Source organism: Papio anubis, chromosome 5 (genome assembly GCF_008728515.1).
Source record: "Papio anubis isolate 15944 chromosome 5, Panubis1.0, whole genome shotgun sequence".
NCBI classification, from domain to species: domain Eukaryota; kingdom Metazoa; phylum Chordata; class Mammalia; order Primates; family Cercopithecidae; genus Papio; species Papio anubis.
Genome location: NC_044980.1, coordinates 142,590,270 through 142,609,462, shown reverse-complemented (window position 1 = coordinate 142,609,462; position 19,193 = coordinate 142,590,270). Strand labels below are relative to the sequence as shown.

The following is a 19,193-nucleotide window of genomic DNA, read 5'->3' as shown; positions in this document are numbered from 1 at the left end:
GGGGCCGCTGCCCTGCAGTGCATGGAAAAGCAGGCCTGTTCTCCTGAAGCTTACCATCTACAACAGATGGGCAACAGGTACTGAGCCCTCAATCACACACATACTCTCATCACACCAGAGAGCTCTGCCCCTAAGTGGAAACATTCCTATTAATTTTAATGGGAAAAAAATCATGATGTGTTCCCTTGCAATCAACGAAATCCAAACAATTTCCACGGCATGGGAAAATAAATCACCTGAACAAGGAGAATATATGTATGAGTTTGTATGAGTTTATGTAATAAATAGCAACCGGAAAATAGTTTGCACATAACATAAAATGTAATCATGCATTGCACCTGTTGTTTATTTTATTTATTTATTTTGAAACGGCGTCTTGCTGTTGCCCAGGCTGGAATGCAGTGGCACAACCTTGGCTCACTGCACCCTCTGCCTCCCGGGTTCAAGTGATTCTCCTGCCTCAGCCTCCTAAGGAGCTGGGATTACAGGCGCCCGCCACCATGTCCCGCTAATTTTTGTATTTTTAGTAGAGATGGGGTTTCACCACGTTGGCCAGGCTGGTCTCGACCTCCTGACCTCAGGTGATCCACCCGCCTCGGCCTCCCAAGTGCTAGGATTACAGATGTGAGCCACCGCGCCCAGACTGTTCTTATTTATGTATAATTCTCTTTGCCAATGTTTCAACCCTTTGGGGCTCATGGGTATCTTGCATTTAAAAATAAGTTAAAGCACAAAAAACAGCTTTATGGCAAAATACAGGCTAACCCCTTTGAGACATGAGGAAGTAACACACAGGCACGCGACCGAGAGTCTTGGAAGATGCCACTTCCTCATCCTACTTGCTGGAAGTACACAAAGGAAAATGTTCTGAGTTCACTCAATTACCGCACACAATGCAGGCCTGCTCTCTATGAGATCCTCTGACCAGAAACCATTTTGTAATTACAAATTGATGAGTGTTTTGCCTGGAACCATAATGCCAAAATATCTCCTACAGTGCATTTATTCAATGTGCTTATGTGAAAAAGTTGATATACCAAAACAAGGAAGTTTTTGTTCAGAAAGTGGTATAGCTTTATAAAAGTCAGGGCAAAAAGTCATTCATGGAACAGCTGTTATGTGAGATGAGTCTGAATGGTTATTTTATTTATTTATTATATTTTATTTACTTTACTTTTTCAGAGATGGGGGTCTCACTATGTTGCCTGGGCTGGCCTTCCTGGGCTCAAGTGATCCCCTACCTCAGCCCCTGTGCCCAGCACGAATGGATATTATGAACCGTGAAAAATGCCGTGAAGGAAAAGTGTGGTGAAGTGGGGGACAGACATCATCCGGGGTCTTATCTGAGAAGGTGACGCTGAAAACTGAAATCTCTTCCCCATTTAGTGGTCAGAGTGTCCCTCAATGAGCTCCCAGGACCAATAAGGAAAGACACACATGGGCAAAGCTGTGGGTGGTATTTTGTTTTTAATCTCCATAGTGTATTTGTTAAGTTTATTTATAAGCAGATCACTTCACTATTTACAGTACATGAGCATAGAGATTCTACAGTTTCTGTGATGTAAACAATAACCCCACAGTGGGAGTTTGAGAAAAGAAGCCAGTTCTGAAGTATTTACAGACATTAAAATAGAACTTTATACTCACAGAATAATAATACATAGAGCAATTTGGTTAAATTATCTAGGAAACTATAGAATCTGACAATGTACAAATACAGGAAAACATTTTCTCATTTAGAAGGTAAGACAGAGAAATCACACCAGAAAGAAAGTAGGGACGATGACAACCACAGTAATTAAAAGCCAAGAAGGTTTCCTCCTTGCCTCTCATGGACAAAGGATTTCTATAAATAAGGACACAACCCAACAAAATGGAAAAAATATATAAAAATCCTCTACCAATTAAAAAAAATAGCAAAACTAAAAACTTGATTCTCAATCATTAGCAGTGTCCTTTAAAAAATTAAAATTTAGCTTTCTATTATAAATAACAAAGCAGATGTGTCCCTCTGTGTAGGTGAAATTCTTGCACCTTTCTCAATAAATGCATCAATGTAATTACACACACACACACACACACACACACACACACACAAACACACACAGGCACAGACGTGTGTATGTGTGCAGATACACACACATACCCACCACAGACACAGCCTCACACTCACGCACTCAGGCTGTAGTTACCTTGTTAAGCTTCCTAATAAATAATGCCCCCTACAGTAGTACCCCTGGGGATGACAAAACCTCACAGGTTTAGCCATTCCTTGGTTTGACCCTGTCGCAGAGTCAGGGAAAGCCCTGGCTCCTATTGCTTAGAATTCTCTAGGCTGCGTGGTCACACCAAGAGAAAAGAATTTGAGTCCAAGATTTGGAAATGCTGGAAAGGACCATAGGGACCACCTTACCCAGTTGATTAAGGCTGGCTACAGATGCCTTCTTTAGAAACCTGGGGTTGGGGAGAGGGCTCATGTTGGTTTCAACATTAGCAGCTGCCTCTGGAAGAGGCAGATGCTCCAAGCCAATGCTAACAACATGGCACAAGGAGGTGAGGGGGTGGGTGTGAATTCCAGAGCAGACTGCATTAAGCTGGACTTCTGGATGGTCCTCTTCCCCAGAAACCATTTGGAAATCCAAGCAGTCTACTCCCCTGCTGCATATACCACCTTGGCCCAGCTCCCCTCGAGATTTCCAACCTGTTTCCGTCAGAATCAGAACATCCCTCAAGAAACAAAGTTGGGAATAGTTTATGACTTTTTATTCCTAACACAAAAACATTTGACAAGATTTTAAAAATACAAAATACAAAAACAAAAAATTGAACAAAAAAACCTATTTGGCTATTCGGTGGACCATATCAAAGGTCATGGCCAGGCCCCCCAAAGAATCCTTACACCCAACTTCTTATCTTGCCTTGAGGGCGTAATTCGGACCACCCAGCAAAGGTTTACTTAACAAGGTCGGCAGCTGGGCTGCCAGTATTGCAGTTACAGTAAACCCCTCCCGGGCACCTGGACCTCTCCTGGTCCACTCCTGTCTCTTCTGCCCACAGGACAGCTAGTGCATTTCTCAGTTCTGCGTGAGAGTCTGCTAAGTGGCTGCTGCTGCTTCTGGAGTCTTCTGACCCTAGTGTTGCACTGATCTCTGAACACAAAGGTGGTTCGTTCATGCCATTATATTTCATTCCCAAAGTTCACGATGGACAGCAGGGCAGCTGAAAGGATTTGCCTTCTATCTGGGTAGCTGGTGGAGACAACCTTTGGCCACTAGATGGCGACCACATGTAGATAAGGCAAAGTGCTGAGGTGGAAACTGACCAATCCCCTTCACAAGGAACCAATGAGCAAGGGTGGTCAAGTGAAAAAGGAAGCTTTTATAAGCCGCCTTGGAGACTCCTTTGACCAAAAATACAGCACGGGGGGGTTCCAGCTATATAAACCCCTCTTTGAGGAGTGGTTGCACAGCCCAGGGACCGACCACCTATAAAACCTATTTTCCAAGCCCCAAATTCGGGCAGTTGGATTTTTGTCCTCCTTTCGGATGTGCAAAGCATACTGATGAAACGGAGCATCTGAAAAGCTGTCCCCACGAATCACGAAGCCTCAGTCACTGCTGCTATACCATTACAGAAACAAAAAACAAAAGCTGTCCTAAACATATGCAGCGTGATCAATGCCTCCTGTTGCCCCATATGTTTTACAATCATTTGAAAGAAATGTGTGAAAAGTGCCTAAGCTGTTTTTCTTTAAAAAAAAAAAACAAAACAAAAAAAAAAACAAGTGTATTGCTAGTATTGTCTGAGAACAAGACAGAAACAGCCGAGTGGTCACAACATTCGGATTAACAGCTGTCCAGTGGGGACAAAGACAAGGTTAATATGAGATTTGACATCATTACCTAGCCAAGTTGGGGGTTTAATTCCTTACTGTCCCCACTAGAAATTATGGCTTAGATCTGTCCCGGGGAGCTGGTCTCCTTGGATAAGGCAACTCAGCCAGGACACAGTGGGACTGAACCTACCGCTGGTTGGTTCTTGTAGAGAACCTCACCCTGAACAGGAGCTGGGTCAAGTCAGAGAATGGAATCAGTTTCAAGGAGGAGTGATGGATTCCCAATGCTCCTGGCTGGGGATCTGAGCCTCTCAGAGGTGAAAGGGACTTTAATGCTCATATTCAACATTCTCGTTTGGTAGATGAGGACACAGGGGCCCAAGGTCACACAGCAAGTAAGAAACATTGGGGTTTCTGATTCTGAGATGGCTTATAGTTAAGTGACTTACTCTACAAACCCATTTCACTCAGCTGGGCTGTTTTCATCTTTCTGTAAAGGTAGGTACCAAGATCTAAATCCATGGCTCCCTGTTTCGAGGGCTTCCAACAAAAGGCCAGCAAAGGGTTGGCCCCAGCACTGGCTCTCCTGCTGCTGACAGCTCCTGCTGCTGACAGCACTGGCTCTCCTGCTGCTCTCTCCTACCTGACAGCAGCCCCATTCCTGAATTCCCTGTCCCAGTCTCTAGAAGAGCACCTCATACAGCCAAAGGAGACTCATATTTTCCAGGTAGAAACACAGAGCCAGGCTGAAGTGTTGGGGTTTTCTCAAAGTGCTTTTATTTGGTTAATGCAAAGTCAGCATTTGCCTACTTCCTGGGCATCCTGTAGCTGGCTCCCAGGGTTTCACCCATCCCATGGTGGTTCTGGGCCAAGGACACATCCATGCATGTGGGTTTCCAATTCTGAAGCTCTTCCTTCATTTACCCTGTACCTCCAAACTTGACAAGCAGACCTGGAGCCCATCTGTATGTAAAAACACCTCAGGGACTGGGGGACTAGCTTTGACATATTGCACATGCACTAGTTTTCTTCTGCCCCACCGGTAAGGGATGACAGGGTCCCTCTTCTTTGGCCAGTGAAGCCATTACATTCACTTTCTTTACTATTGTACATCCAATTTCTTTCCTTAATCATATCTGATGCTGGGATATGGGTAACCCCAAACTGAAGGCAGCTGCTAAATCTCAAATGCTAAAAAAAATACTGCAGTTTCGACATCAGTGAGTCAGATCAATACATCCTGTGGGGCTGGTGCTTCACAGTTGGGATGAGCCATCTCTCAAGCTGCAGGCTCAACTGGGATTAACTGAACTCTATACCTAGGATGGGCCATGGACTGAGCTGTCCATGCAGAAGGCCCAGGCTGTCCATGCCTTCCCTGCCCTTCTACTCACCACCGCACAGCAGCCCCAGTGGGCCTACTGCACATGTCTAGGAGAAATCACTCTCAAAAACCAACAGGAACAGGCTTTAGGCAACAAAAGACGTCTCACCGCATCTCTTCCTGTGTCAGAACTTGAGTACTGGGTCTTTGCAGCTCAGAGCATTCCTCCCTTCCTTCTCCTGCCCGCAAAGCCCTGCCTCTCTCCTGAGTATATATGACACTCCATGCTGCAAGATTTCAAGGCAGATGCAGATACCTTATGGGTGCTTTTTGAGTCAAAGCAGCTTTTTGGTTGAGGGGGCAAGTTGTGACGGAGCAGGGGGTGAGGGCCTTAGCTGCACTCCATCCACTCATATTCTTTACCTCTTTGATGCATTTTCCTTCGGTAACCAGAGCCCCCGAGAACGGGGATTCTGATTCAGCCTTGTACAGACTGAGGAAGGAGATGGAAGAATTCCACTTAGTGGTTGGATCAGACATTTTTGGAAAACACCAGCACGGCACAGAAACAGACAGTACAATCTGCCCTGTGCGGGCGGCTATCGACACAGTCTACAGCAAGCTTTATGGCGATTACATGTAAACATCATCAAGAGCAAACACTAGGACAGAGCTACAACGAGATGGTTGCCAATGGCAGCTGCTCCCTCTGGGTTACTCCTCAGTTTGGTGGGAAAGAGACCAAGGTTCACTCGTTTTTCTGAATAGACCTTGGAGTTGCCCTAAATAATACACAGCACCGAATGAGTCCTTCGGGATAGAGGTTGTCTGCAGGGTTGGTAAATTTTAGAACTTGTAGCGTTTTATGTACAGGATGGCAAGTAGAGACTACTTGATGCCCTTGGCAGTTGGCGTTCCCTAGCTCTGACTTTAGGCATGTCATGTCCCAATGCCACGCTCAGGTCTCTGCTCAAGCGCCAACGTCTAAGCTAACTTCAAGTGTCCTAGATTAATATGACATGAAAGGACAGCTTCAGCTGACCCCAAAGCAGGGAGGGACAGACTCGTCCTTTGCTAAAACTCTCCATTTCTTTACTCTAAAGTATCACCAGCCCAAGGCCCACCCTTTGACCAAATGCAATCAAGGAAGAAGCAAATAGGAGGGGCTTAGAGATCATCCACAGCCCAACTCCTTTCAGCACACTGGGGTGCCAGGGAGCAGAAGGGACTTATCAAAGTTACAAAGGAAATTCTCGGTAGAATCTGCACTTCCCCAACTCTCCAGATTTGGAATCTAGTGTTCTTTCCTATCTCAGTTCTCTCCTTGATGCAAATCAGGACTTACTTAGTGAAGGCAGCAGAAAGATCTAAATTCTATCCCATTCCATAATCATTTATTGTGTGCCTACTATGTGCTAGGCAGTGAATAGCTAAAAAGGAAATCAGAATGATCAGGTCTGTGCTGTGGGAAGTCCCTTTTTTGGTCCATCTTCCTAAGCCCTGACTTCCCCAAATATGTTCCTGTCTGTTATTCGTCTACTGCCCCCTGCACCTTCCGCAAGGGGATGTGTGTGTCAAAATAGTATTGGGAGTTTTGCGCCGCGGAATAGCATTAGGGGAGTTTTCTCTCATGGAACGGAACATCACAGACAGGGTAGGCCAGCATGAAACCCAGCCAGCATATGGTTCTGTGTGATCGTTGAAAACCTTCCAAAGATTAGCCCAAGATGTCAAACAGACTGAACCCTAATCAATTAGTAATGACTTACCAGAGCACTGATTTCAGGATTCTTACAGCGCATCCAGGCTCAAGGAACCTGAGTGGTGCAATTGATTAGTTATGTCTGTATCAGTCAAGGAGGTGGGAGTAGAGGCACATGAGCTATGTATTTGCCATCTTGGGCTAGACACTGCCTCAGCAGAAGCTAACAATGTTGAAACGTGTCTAATCAGTTCATTTCACAGGAAAGGAAATTGGAGTCCAGAGGGGTCAACTGCTGCGACACGCAACAGTTCAAATTCCCTATCCCTACTAAAGCCTGTCTCTTCCAGCCTTATCCATGGGCTGGGAGTATGCTCACCACCCAGTGGAAGATCATGGGCTCATTTTACCTACTGAGGTATTTGATAATCTTTAAAAAAGTAAATTCTCAACAGACTAGGCTTTGCATAAGCAACAAATTACATTAGCCTGTTTAGTTTAATGAGCCACTTTCAAACTTTTAAAGCAGCAGGACTTTAAAAAAAAATTACAAAGATTTCCCAAGGAACCCTGATGTATGAAAGAAATCAGAAACAATATACTCACACCCTGCCTGGCCATCCTCCCTGCATGAATGGCCCCCAAGGTACCCACAGAACATTAAGCTGGAAATGGCTTTGACATCACTTAAGAACACAAAGTTTAAAGCAAAGCCCACTGGAGTGTTTTCTCAGTTGGAGGGAAGCTAGGAGATTGTCCTATCTATTTCCAACCTTCACTCCCTCCTCCTGGCTCCCCTGCCCCAGCCACCAAAACAACTTTACAGACAAGGACAAGGTAAAGACGAAGGGCTACCTGAGGGAGTAGGATGGGCTGGTGGCTGGCCCAAAAAAGATGATTGCTCCCAGACCACCTGTCTGTACTGCTGCCAGGGGTGTCACCAAAGTTCTGACACTGTGTCCACAGACGCAGGCAAACCGCAGGACCACTCAGGATCAAAGCTGATGGTGCACCCAAGACACATGCCGGAGCTTGAATTCACCTGATGCTGGTGAATCAACAGCTAACGTAACCCCTAAAATGAGCCCTTAGGCTTCCAGCCTGGTGCCCAATTTAGCCAAACTCACCTCTACCAGTCCCTGAAACTGTGTCTTCACCCCAGCTACTACGGACGCATGGGACCAAGAATCAGAAAGTCTGGTCTGGGTCACGGCTCTGCCTCCTCACTGGCAACCAGACCTCCCACAGTCATTTCGCCTCTTGGGGAGCTGCCAGCCTCCCCTGGAAAACAGGAATGATGCAGCTCACCCTGCCTTCCTTACAAGATACTCAAGGGTCTGAGTACAAATAGATGGACACACACTTGAAGCATGAGCTGGGCACAAGATGGGGGCTCTTATAATTTGAGCCAAACTTGCTCAGTAAGAGACAAGGCAGGGCTTGGCAGATACGGCCTGGAAACGGCAGGCCGCACTTTCCTGCAGACCAGCCTAGCGGCCACCCAGCACCTCCAGGGCAATCTGGCAAGGGGAGCAGAGCAGCTCAGTGGCAAACACCTCATGACAGTGCATAGTTAAAAAATCAAGGAAGCAATACAATAATCCCAGGCACAGTACATCTGAGCCATAAATACATTATTTTAAGGATATACTTTTTTTTTCAATTAAAAATGAAGTTTATAATCCTGATTCTATTCACAAGTAACAATTTCATCATCACACACTACAGACAAGAAATGTTATGGTGAACACAGCTGCAAGTCTACGAGAGGAAGTCAGTCGGGAAGGAAGGGGCGATGGGTGACTGACCCGCATTTCGAGGTGCACCCAGGACAACCCATTGGAAGTGAGGACACTAATGTGGCAGTGGAACGTCAACACCATGGAAACTCACGGACAGAAGCAGCTTTGTTCAATGTAAACATTGATTTTTTTTTTTTTTTTTAAAGGACAGCAGTTTCAAGTCTCTCTCACGGGTGTTCTCTCACGCTCGCTCGCTCTCTCCTCATATACTTGATTTCTTTGAAAACGTAAACATATTGGAAGGGCCTTGTCTGAGGTATTGAGGTATTCCTCGAGGGTTAAGGCTGTTATCAATGCAGGCTCTGCTGGGCCTCTTTCAGTAAGCTGTCAAAATCCATGGCTTCGTACTTGCTTTTCCCTGACGGAGGAAGGGCCTCTTCTGAATTGGAATCTGGGCATGGGGGTGAGGAGGCAGGGAAGAGGGGAAGGCAGTGAGCAACTTACAAAGACTGGATGGTTGAAAAATCTGCCACTTTGAGTGGGCACCGTGGAGTGGCTGCAGCCCAAGGCCTTGGGGAGCTGGGATGAGCACTGGACTGTGGGCACTGCCCACCATCCTGCTGGGACATCTTGGCCATGGTATCAGTGTCTCAGGGCCTTGGCTGTCCTATCTAGAGACCTGGAGGTCCAAACTAGAGCACTCCGGAGCCTTTCTAGCTCCAACACCCTACAACTCTACTTCCCCCAACAGCTTCTCATCCATTAGTAACCTGCTACAGTGCCACATAAGGGAGAGCTGACAACACTATAATACTTTTTTTTTTTTTGGAGACGCAGTCTTGCTCTGTTGCTGAGGCTGGAGTGCAGGGGTGTGATCTCAGCTCACTGCAACCTCTGCCTCTCAGGTTCAAGCAATTCTCCTGCCTCGGCCTCCCAAGTCACTGGGACTACAGACGGCGCGTCACCACATCCAGCTACTTTTTGTATTTTTAGTAGAGATGGGGTTTCACCATGTTGGCCATGATGGTCTCCATCTCTTGACCTCATGATCTGCCTGCCTCAGCCTCCCAAAGTGCTGGGATTACAGGCGTGAGCGACCACGCCCGGCCAACACTAGAATTTTTTAATAGATTGGGAAAGTAATTCCCATAAATGGATATGTAGCCAATTGCAGTGCCGCCTGGCCCAGCACCCAGCCAGGCCACTGACACTCAGTCCTGTACCATCAAGGCTGCATTGGGTTCTCTCCAATAAGTGTTTTTTTTTTTTTCTTTCCTTTTGAGATAGGGTCTTGCTCTGTCACCCAGGCTGGAATGCAGTAGTGCCATCATGGCTCACTACAGCCTCGACCTCTTGGGTTCAGGTGATCCTCCCACCTCTGCCTCCTGAGTAGCTGGGACTATAGGCACAAGCCACCATGCCTGGCTAATTTTTGTATTTTTTGTAGAGACGGGATTTCACTATATTGCCCAAGCTGGTCTCCAACTCCTGGGCTCAAGTGATCCTTTTGCCTCAGCCTCCCAAGGTGCTGGGATTACAGGCATGAGCCACTGAGCCTGGCCAAGTAATTCTTTCATACATTGTACTTCCTTGTCCTTCTTCATCATCTTGTCCCCAGGTGGCTGCTGCCTTGTCTGGGGTCACCACGGAATGCCCTTGAAGGGGACAGGGTAGCAGCTGGCCCTGTGAAGTCAAGGAGACCGCAGCCACGGTTCTGCCAGCTGGCTGTGCACACGACTGAATCTTCTTAGAGGCCATGGGAGGTTGGATTCTCTTTGGTAGCAGTCACAGGACAAGACAAGGTGGACCAGAGGCCAGAAGAAAAACAAGATGGTAGCCTTCAGGCAAAGGGGCTGCAGTGTTACACCAAGCAGCACACTGGGGTGTGGGGATGGAAGCTATGTCCACAGGGGGCTTTAGCTCTGGCTTTTGTTCAAGAAAGGCACTTCCTCTCAAGCTTTGAGTCTTACTAGACTACGGCTGGGTCTCGGGGGCTTACCGTAGTCAGTGTATCTGGGCCAGCAGAAGTGCCGGAGCCCTCCGTAGCTCAGGTGGAAGGAGGGCTCGTTGCGCTTCCTCAGGGCAGCGCCGTTCCTCAGAGAGAGGGCCGCGTGCTCAGAACACCGGTAGGTAATGAAGCCGTACTTCTTGCCTCTGCGGGGAGAGGAGAAGGAGAGTCTGTTATTCGGCTGGCTGGGTGGACGCTGTGAGACCAGCCATGACTAGATGAGGAACAGACTGCCACAGTGATTCGACACTGGCATCATGGCCCCCTAGATAGAGATGACGTGACCACCAGGCTGACTTCTGCAATGTGGTAATAATGAAAGTAGCTAATACATTGAATGTCTGCCAGATGTTGGCCACCACACCTTGCCTCGGACGCTCCTCAGATGAGCCTATGAGGTGGGTACTGTTGTTATCTCCACCTTGCAGATGAGGAAACAGCTTCTGTGGAGTTCAGTAATGTACCCAAAAGCAAGTGGCAGAGCAGGGATTCAAACCCAGGCCTCTGACATTAAAGCTGATGCTCGTAACAGCCCTGTATGTTTCTCCTGTTATTCCCATCTCCCTATACTACTGCACCTCTTTCTGCCTCCTTCAAAGCCAGCGTCAGTCACCAATTCCTTGGCTGCCATCTTGGGCTTCACCTCCCCTTCTGCACACATCTTGCCCTTCATGGTAGACATCTATGATGCCTGCCTGTTCAGCTTCCACTCCCCTTCCTCAGACAACAGCATGTGTGGTCAACCAGACTCAGGGTGCCAGGGCAAACCACATGACAATGGCCCTTCCCGGATACCATGGTTTGTTCAAGGATAAGCCTGTTTACTCAAGGCTGCACCCCAAAGAACCCATCTCAGGTCTTTGCTGGAGTCATGTAGTGACTCCTACCTCCCCAGGGGTCTCTAAGTTGCTGGGGGGTAGCTTAAAGCTACAGGCAGCCACTTTGCAACCAGGAGAAAAGTCTGCCTGAGAAGGACCAAAAGTCAGTTCTATTCCAACTTTTCACTTCCATGAACAACAGAAAGAGTCCCGACTGACATATCATCTGCTACGTAAACTCCTCAAGGCAGAGGCAAAATGGCATTCACCAGCTATTAGCACAGGCTTACAAATAGTAGGTGCCTAATAAACATTTACGTGAATCATGTTTCCTGACACCTCTCTGAACCAGCGCCAAGTTTGAACCCTCTGCCTCTTTCTCTATTTATTTGTTTTTTGAGACAGTCTCACTCTGTCGCCCAGGCTAGAATGCAGTGGTCGCAATCCCAGCTCACTGTAACCTCTGCCTCCTGGGTTCAAGCGATTCTCATGCCTCAGCCGCCCGAGTAGCTGAAATTACATGCATGTGCCACCAAGCCCAGGTAATTTTTTTGTAGTTTTAGTAGAGACAGGGTTTCACCATGTTGGCCAGGTTGGTCTCAAACTCCTGTCCTCAAGTAATCTGTCTGCCTCAGCCTCCCAAAGTGTTGGGATTACAGGCATGAGCCACCATGCCCGGACCCTTTTTCCTCTTTAAATGTCTAATATTGGTAGTACGTCCAAGACTCTTTTTTAAAGATTCTGTGTGTTTTTAAAATCTTAACAGATTGATCTTTCTCTTTAGAGATTAATGTGCCTGCTTTATTTTTGCATATTATCTTCATTTGATAGCCTGAAAACTGCACAGAACTTAAAATGGTTCTATTTGTATAATGGTTCTTTTAAAAAAAATTTGGTAAAAACACTTAACAGGACATCTACCATCTTTGCCATTTTTAAGCATACAGTTTGGCAGTATTAAGTATACTCATACTGCTGTGTAACGAAGCTCCAGAAATTTTCCACCTTGCCAAACTGAAACTCTATGCCCATTAAACAACACCTCCCTTATTCTCCCTCTCTGCAGCCCCTGGCAACCACCACTCTTTCTGTTTCGATGAATTTGACTACTTTAGACATAGCATATAAGTGAAATCATATAGTATTTGTCTTTCTGTGCCTGGCTTATTTCACTCAGCACAATGCGGTCAGGTTCATCCATGTGGCGGCATGAGTCAGAATTTCCTTCCTTTTTAAGGCTTCATAATATTCACTATATGTATAGAAACCATATTTTGTTTATCTACTCATCTGTTGGTGGACATTTGGATTGTTTACTCCTCTTGGCTATTGTAAATAGTGTCGCTATGAGCTTGGGTGAACAAATATCTCTTGGAGATCCTGTTTTCAATTCTTTTGGATATATACCCGTAAGTGGAATTGCTGGATCAGATGGTGGTTCTAGGTTTAATTTTTTGACGAATTGCCATACTGTTTTCCACAGCAGCTGCATCATCTAAAATTCCCACCAACACTATGCAAGAGTTCCATTTTGTCCACATCCTTGCCAGTATTTATTTTCTGGTTTTTTCATCGTAGCCATCCTAATGGGCAAGAAGTATATGATAACTCTTACACCAGAAACTATTTTCTTGCTGAAGCTTTCTATTATTATTATTGTATGAGAATGTAAAAACCCTAATAACTTAGTTTGCCTTAGTGTTTGCCAATATAATAGAAGATAATTTAGAAATATTTCAAAACTGAGTTTTGACATCTAAATTGTGCATTCATATAAAACCTGTTCTTTTTGCAGATCTCCTGACAGGTAAAACACTGCTTCTCCAGGTGAGTGACGAAAACCCAGGGCTGCCTAGTAGAACAGAAGGCCTGGGACCTTGTCTTATTTTTTGCTCTATCACCCAGGCTGGAGTGCAGTGGCGCGATCTCGGCCCACTGCAACCTCTGCCTTCTGGGTTCAAGGGATTCTCCTGCCTCCGTCTCCTGAGTAGCTGGGAATACAGGAGTGCACCACCAGATCCAGCTAATTTTTAAATTTTCAGTAGAGACGGGGTTTCACCATTTTGGCCAGGCTGGTCTCGAACTCTTGACCTCAAGTGATCTGCCCGCCTTGGCCTCCCCAAATGCTGGGATTGCAGGTGTGAGCCGCCATACCCAACCAAGGCCTGGGACTTGCTGCTGCAGAGGAAGGGAGGGGTGTGAGCAGCACAGGGTTGAGGCAGAGTGGGGTCCCAGTGCCAGTCTTCAAGCTGCCAGGGGCTGCTGCCCCGCACTATCTCCAGGCCAAACGCTCTGAAGCAGACACATGGGCTCCGGTTCTGGCTTTGCCACCAACTAGCTGCCCAGTTAACTTGTCTGAACTCCTGCAGAAAGGAGAGCAATTGAAAGACTAGGAGTGCTTATGTCCCTGGCATGCTGGGAAGTTAAGATAGAAGAATGAACGGAGACTGCCTGGCACTTAGTAAAGCATCAGCACGTGTTTGCTGCTGTTACTGACTGCATTACCATTTCTGGTCCTTCTCCTGGGCCTGGCTTTCTACATCTAGGCTATGGATTTCGTCAGATTCATTCCACAAGCCTTGGACATCTTCTTGTACCCAGCTCTGGATCAGGACCGGTGCCCCTCTCTGCTCCCTTCATCTGCCATGGCTTGGCTCAACTCACCTCTTACTTCGCGTCAGCACCTCACACTCCACAATCTCACCAAACACTTCAAAACGCCTCTTCAGCTCTCGGGAGCTCATGTCGCTGGAGAGATTTCGAATGTACACCACACGGCCTTCACCCTGCCCAAGAAGGAGGATAGAGACTCGGTCACTGCCTGGCTTCCTGGGGCCCCTCTGGGGGTGTACTCCCGTGGAGTTCTTGTCCTAGTCCATGATGCCTGGCTGAGTGAGCAATACCAGCTGGAGTCAGAGAGAGGTCAACGCCAATCTCTACCCCAGAGGACCTGCCCTTGTTGGGGGAGGGTGTTGGAAGGGAAGGGGCCTCCAAGGAAGCCACTGCTTACATGAAGGAAATGAGCAGAGACTGGGGCTGTGAAAGGGGAGGGATTTATCACCATTTATATGCCTGCATATTCAGTAGCTTTTGGACTTACCTTTCAAGTCTGAGCAGGGGAGGTGCTGGGGTAGGGCAAGCACAGGAGGCAGGTTGATTGTGAGTGTGAGAGTGGGCTGGAAGGAAGGGGAATGAGGTGGGGGCATCAGGGCTATTGGTTTTGCCTGGGCAAAGTGGCTGAAGCCACAGTATAGACACTGTCACCAAGGCGTCACTCAGGAGAGTTCTGTGCTATGCCAGTGGGTGCCGAGAACAGCCTAGCAGAGGGACCAGGTGGGAGAAAGTCCAGACTGGAACTCCCCTTCCCCTCCTCTCAGATCTGTGACTTGATCTGGCTGAAGCCACTGCTATTGGAAAAGTCACTGTGACCTGCTAGAGAAACTTCAGCCTTGTTCCTGGACACCTGTGTTCCCATAGGAAAAACACAGTTTCTTGTCCTGGACAGGCTTGCTCTGGAAACACGTTACAGCCAGTGATTCTCCAGCCATCCCACCCCCGTACTACACGTGCCAAGGAAGAAAACCCAGGAGGCGGGTCCACAAACAGGACTCCGTCGTCAACAGTCAGGGGAACTGTGCATCCCACAACATACGATGTCCAAGCTCAGCTCAACAGAGAAATCCCCTCCTCCCACTCTCCTTGCAGCTTCTTGAATTCATAAAGCTCTTTTCTGCCACTGCTCCAGACACTTGTCCCCCTGAGTCTTTGCTTGGTCGCTCCTTTTCATCAATCAGGGCCCAGCTCCCTGAAGGTGCCCCTCCCTGGCCACCCCGTAAACACATCCTCCTCAACAGTCCTGATTACTCCAGATCGTTACTAATGGCACATTACTAATTTCACAGTGCTTATCCCAATCTGCAATTACATTGCTTATTCCTTTGTTACGAGTCTGTTATCTCTCTCTCCCTTCTGTTCAGTCAGGAGGGGGGCCTCATCTCTCTTGTTCATTGCTGTCCTCCAACGCCCAGAACTGTGATAGGCCTGTAACTGCTGAATGACCAGACACAGACTCCAAGAAGATTCTCCATGCACAGTCCATGGTTTTAAGGACCTGCATGCAGACAGCTGTGCACCTCTAGGGTATGCACACCTCCTGTGTGCCCCTCCTCCCTGAAGTGCCACATCACATGGGAGACCCAGCAGGAGTCTGCCTTGTGTTTTCATCCTATTTTCCTCCTTCCTTTCTAGTGACATGGCCTAGCTGGCCAGCTCCAGCTCCCCACTCCAGGCCCCTGATGTGTTTTCTCTGTGGGGAGCTTTGCAGTAGGGTCACCAGGCAAACGCAGAAGGCCAGGGCCTGTGGACTAACTCTGGGAGGGGATTAGGGAAGTGGGTGGGGAGGAAGGGGCAGGCTCTCTTGGTCCCTTGGCACTGATCAAGTTGGGGGAACCCTTGGGAAGCACAGGCCCTTAGGTACAAATGAGGAAAGTGAGGCTTGGGGAAGCTGGGGAACCTGCCCACAGTCACACAGAAGGTGGCGGCAGGGCTGGCTTGTGACCTGGCCAGCCTGGCTCTGCTCCCCACTACCACAGCTTACCCACTTGGCTCTCTCAAGGCCCCTGACACTGAGCCCTAAACCACCACCAACAGCACACTCACGGCCAGTCTCTTGGCTGAACTTTGCATGGTGCCACCTTTGATGCCCTTTAGTGACCCGCATGCTCTTCAAATGAGAGAAATATCATTGCCTTCTGCTGCCATAGTCCCTTCTTCCCCAGGCAGAGGCCGAAGACTGAGGGGCTCACCAGCCAGCCTCAAAGGCTTTGGTCCATGAAGCCCCCACACACTTCCTGCTCCTTCCCATTCACTCCAGGCTCTGGGCCCCCAGATCACTTACAATGGCCTTTTCCCGCCGCTTCCTGGCGTGCCGGATGCTTGGCGTTCTGTCTGAACACGGCCCTCTGCTCTCACATCTGTCAGTGAACAAGCAAAGCAGAGGCACTCACTCTCAGGAGAGACCATGGGGGTGGGGGCGGATCTGCTCCAGGAGGCAAGGGATGCTTCCTTAGGACTCGTTCACAAGGGCACACGAGCTGCAACTGCCTCTTGCAGAAACCCAGCTTCCCCTTCCGTAACGACAGCCCAGGGCTGTGCGTGGGCCTGAACATCTGGACACATGCCTACTGCCAGCTTCCGGACTGGATCACTGAGAACCACTGTGTTGCTCATTATAACCCTACTCCCTTCTGAGCCTTGCCTCTCTATGCCATTAGGGGTAGAAAAGTCCTTTTGCTTTATTATCTTGTTTGGTCTGATTTTTTTTTTTTTAACCCGATGAGATTTTATGTTTCTCCATTTTCCAGATGAAAAATCTGAGGCTCAGGTTTGAGATGGGATTTGCTTAAAGTCAGAAAGCAGAGAAGCCAGCAGCAGGTCCTTCTGAGTCCAGAACCACTGCTCCCTGTGGGTTCATGCCTCAGCTACGCAGCAGCCCCTGGCCAGCGCAGCTCCATGCTTCCAGGCTAGCTATCAGGCTCATTAGTCCCACAGCCCGAGCAGGCTCCCGGGTGCCACCCACCTGCAGCCTTCCTTGCCTGCCTGCACGCTGCCCTCACTCCTCCAGCCTGAGTCACTGAGAAATACAGCACAGAGGACAAGAACACAGGCTTGTGAGTCAGACAGCTTGAGTTTGAATCTTAGCCCCACCGCCTCCCTGTTGGGTGACCTTGGGCCAGTTACAGAAGCCCTCTCAACTTCAGTTCTTCATCTATAAAATAAGGATGACCAGTTGTGTCCATCCCTTGGCCATTTGTGAGGATTAAATTTAAAAATGCATGTCAATGCTTAGCCCAGGAACTGCTCCGTAAATATTTGCTCTATTTTTCTATGTAACTTCTTTGAGCCTCAGCTTCCTCATCTATAAAATGGGGATAAGCAGCAGATACCTCCAGGTGCCCCTGTGAAGCTCAAGTAGGATAATGGGAGGGGAAATGACTTGCAACTTTAAAGGGTTACCTAATTATAGTATTATCGTCCCTTTTGCAACAGAATTGGTAGACTTTCCCCACCCGAGGAGCTGAGCGTGCCTGGAAGGTATTGTGGAGTTCAAGATTTGTGTTGTTAACCCAGCTTAACGTGCTTTCTGTTGCTGTGTGTTTGGTATGGGTCTAGAGAAGGCTGATCAGTATCTTACCAGGTTTACCAGGTACTGAGCTCAGCCAGGTAGCTGAGCAGGAGCCAGGTTACCCAATTTAAGTTTCTGCGGTGAGCAGAAAAAGTCAGCCCTGAACCTGGCCCAAAAGTGAGAAGAGAAAAAGGAAAATCCATGGGGGTTTCTAGAGAAGTTCTCGACTCTTCCCAGGCAATTCTATGAATGCAGGCCCAGTCCAAACACCTGTGAGCTGGGCAGGAGAGAAAGGAGGCCAGGGAAGCTCCAGCTTGGGAGATGTATTTCAACATGAAGAGAACCTGGGACACTGCCTAATGTGGAGATGGAGTGCTTTAGCTCACAGCAAAGCAAGGTTGAAGCCAAACCTTTGACACTGGAACACTGTAGGGCAGAAGCTACCCCCTGGGGAAAGAACGGAGCCAGAAAGAGAGGCTCAGCGCGGTCGGCAGAAGGCAGCTGTGACTGACGAATCCTGGCTTCTATAGTAAGGGCTCGCTGGAGAAATTGCTGCAGACCTCACTTTGAGGAACAAAAAATTTAGGGCTTCTTAACAATAGTTTGTGGGGAGCCCACAAACCCCCTAAAATTGAATGCCCAGTTAGATGTGTATGCACATTTTAATGGGAAGATGGGCCTTTGCTTTAATCAGATTTTCAAACAGTTAAAAGCCCTTGTTGTCGATGTGTATAAAGCTGTAGTGTTTTTACATTTTTATTTAACAAAAAAAAATTTTTTTTTTGCTAGTCCCTTTAGAAGGGAAGAAGAAGTATCTTCACAAGACCTAAATTCTGGTCTCAGAGTATGATATTCTAGCAATGTCAATCAGCATCACCTGGGGACTTGTTGGAACCGCCAATCCCTGCCCCTGCCCCACCCCAGACCTACAGATCAGACACCCAGGTGTGGGCCGTGTGGGCTGGCCAGTGGAGGCCCAACAAATCCTGCAGCGGGTTCTGCAGCTGGGCTCTAGCCCAAGAGCAGCATCTAGTGGCCACTTGGCCTCACCTCAACACAGGGCTGGGGATGACGACACTGACCCTCCTCAAGCCTTCCCCAGGGAGAATCAGGACCCACTGCGATCTAGAGAGAAGCGACCAGTACCCTCCGACTCCGCCAAACCTCCATTTTTTTTCTGGCCAGCTCCCCAGCTGACTTTTGGACTGGATTCTTCTCCAGTCTGGTTGAGTGAGCGAGGATGATACGAGCAAGCGGGCTCATGAGGCATCATCCCTCCACTGAGGTCAAAGCCCTTCAAGGGGCAGCCGACTGGTGAAAACCACGGCGCACCTCAGCAGGACCCAGAAACCTTATCAATGCTTTATGTCCAGGCATTTTCCGGAGCACAGATTAGAATTACACTCATCTTTCTTTTACATGTAAACATCCCTAGAATTCAAATGTTGGGGCATGTATGTTTGCACAAAAACCTATCCATTTTACAAATATAAAAGCAAAAAACACAGATGGGTAAGGGACAAGTTCCTTTAGACATAAGCCCACAGCCAGCCAGGAAGTGGGTTTTCTTTCTTTCTGGAAGCCAGGATATTTGGGACACTCCCGATTTCACACACCAGGCTTTGCCTGCCTCCAGGACT

The 19,193-nt window shown here is 48.0% G+C and overlaps 1 protein-coding gene across 5 annotated transcripts in view; it reads right to left on the bottom strand.

Moving 5' to 3' along the window:
• PPARGC1B (PPARG coactivator 1 beta) overlaps positions 1-19,193 on the bottom strand; it is a 138,338-nt gene that overhangs the window by 12,965 nt on the left and 106,180 nt on the right. For 2 of the 5 annotated variants that reach the window (XM_003900348.4, XM_003900349.4), the window contains 4 exons: positions 16,327-16,402; positions 14,094-14,215; positions 10,603-10,757; positions 1,449-9,054 (listed from right to left, as the gene is read on the bottom strand). In XM_003900348.4, coding sequence (XP_003900397.1) covers positions 8,954-9,054; positions 10,603-10,757; positions 14,094-14,215; positions 16,327-16,402 — 454 coding nt within the window. In that variant the 3' untranslated portion in view covers positions 1,449-8,953. Of the gene's footprint in view, positions 1-1,448; positions 9,055-10,602; positions 10,758-13,498; positions 14,216-16,326; positions 16,403-19,193 lie in introns of those variants that run through there. The other 3 variants (XM_009209372.4, XR_002522810.2, XM_021939859.2) reach the window with 3 other exon arrangements.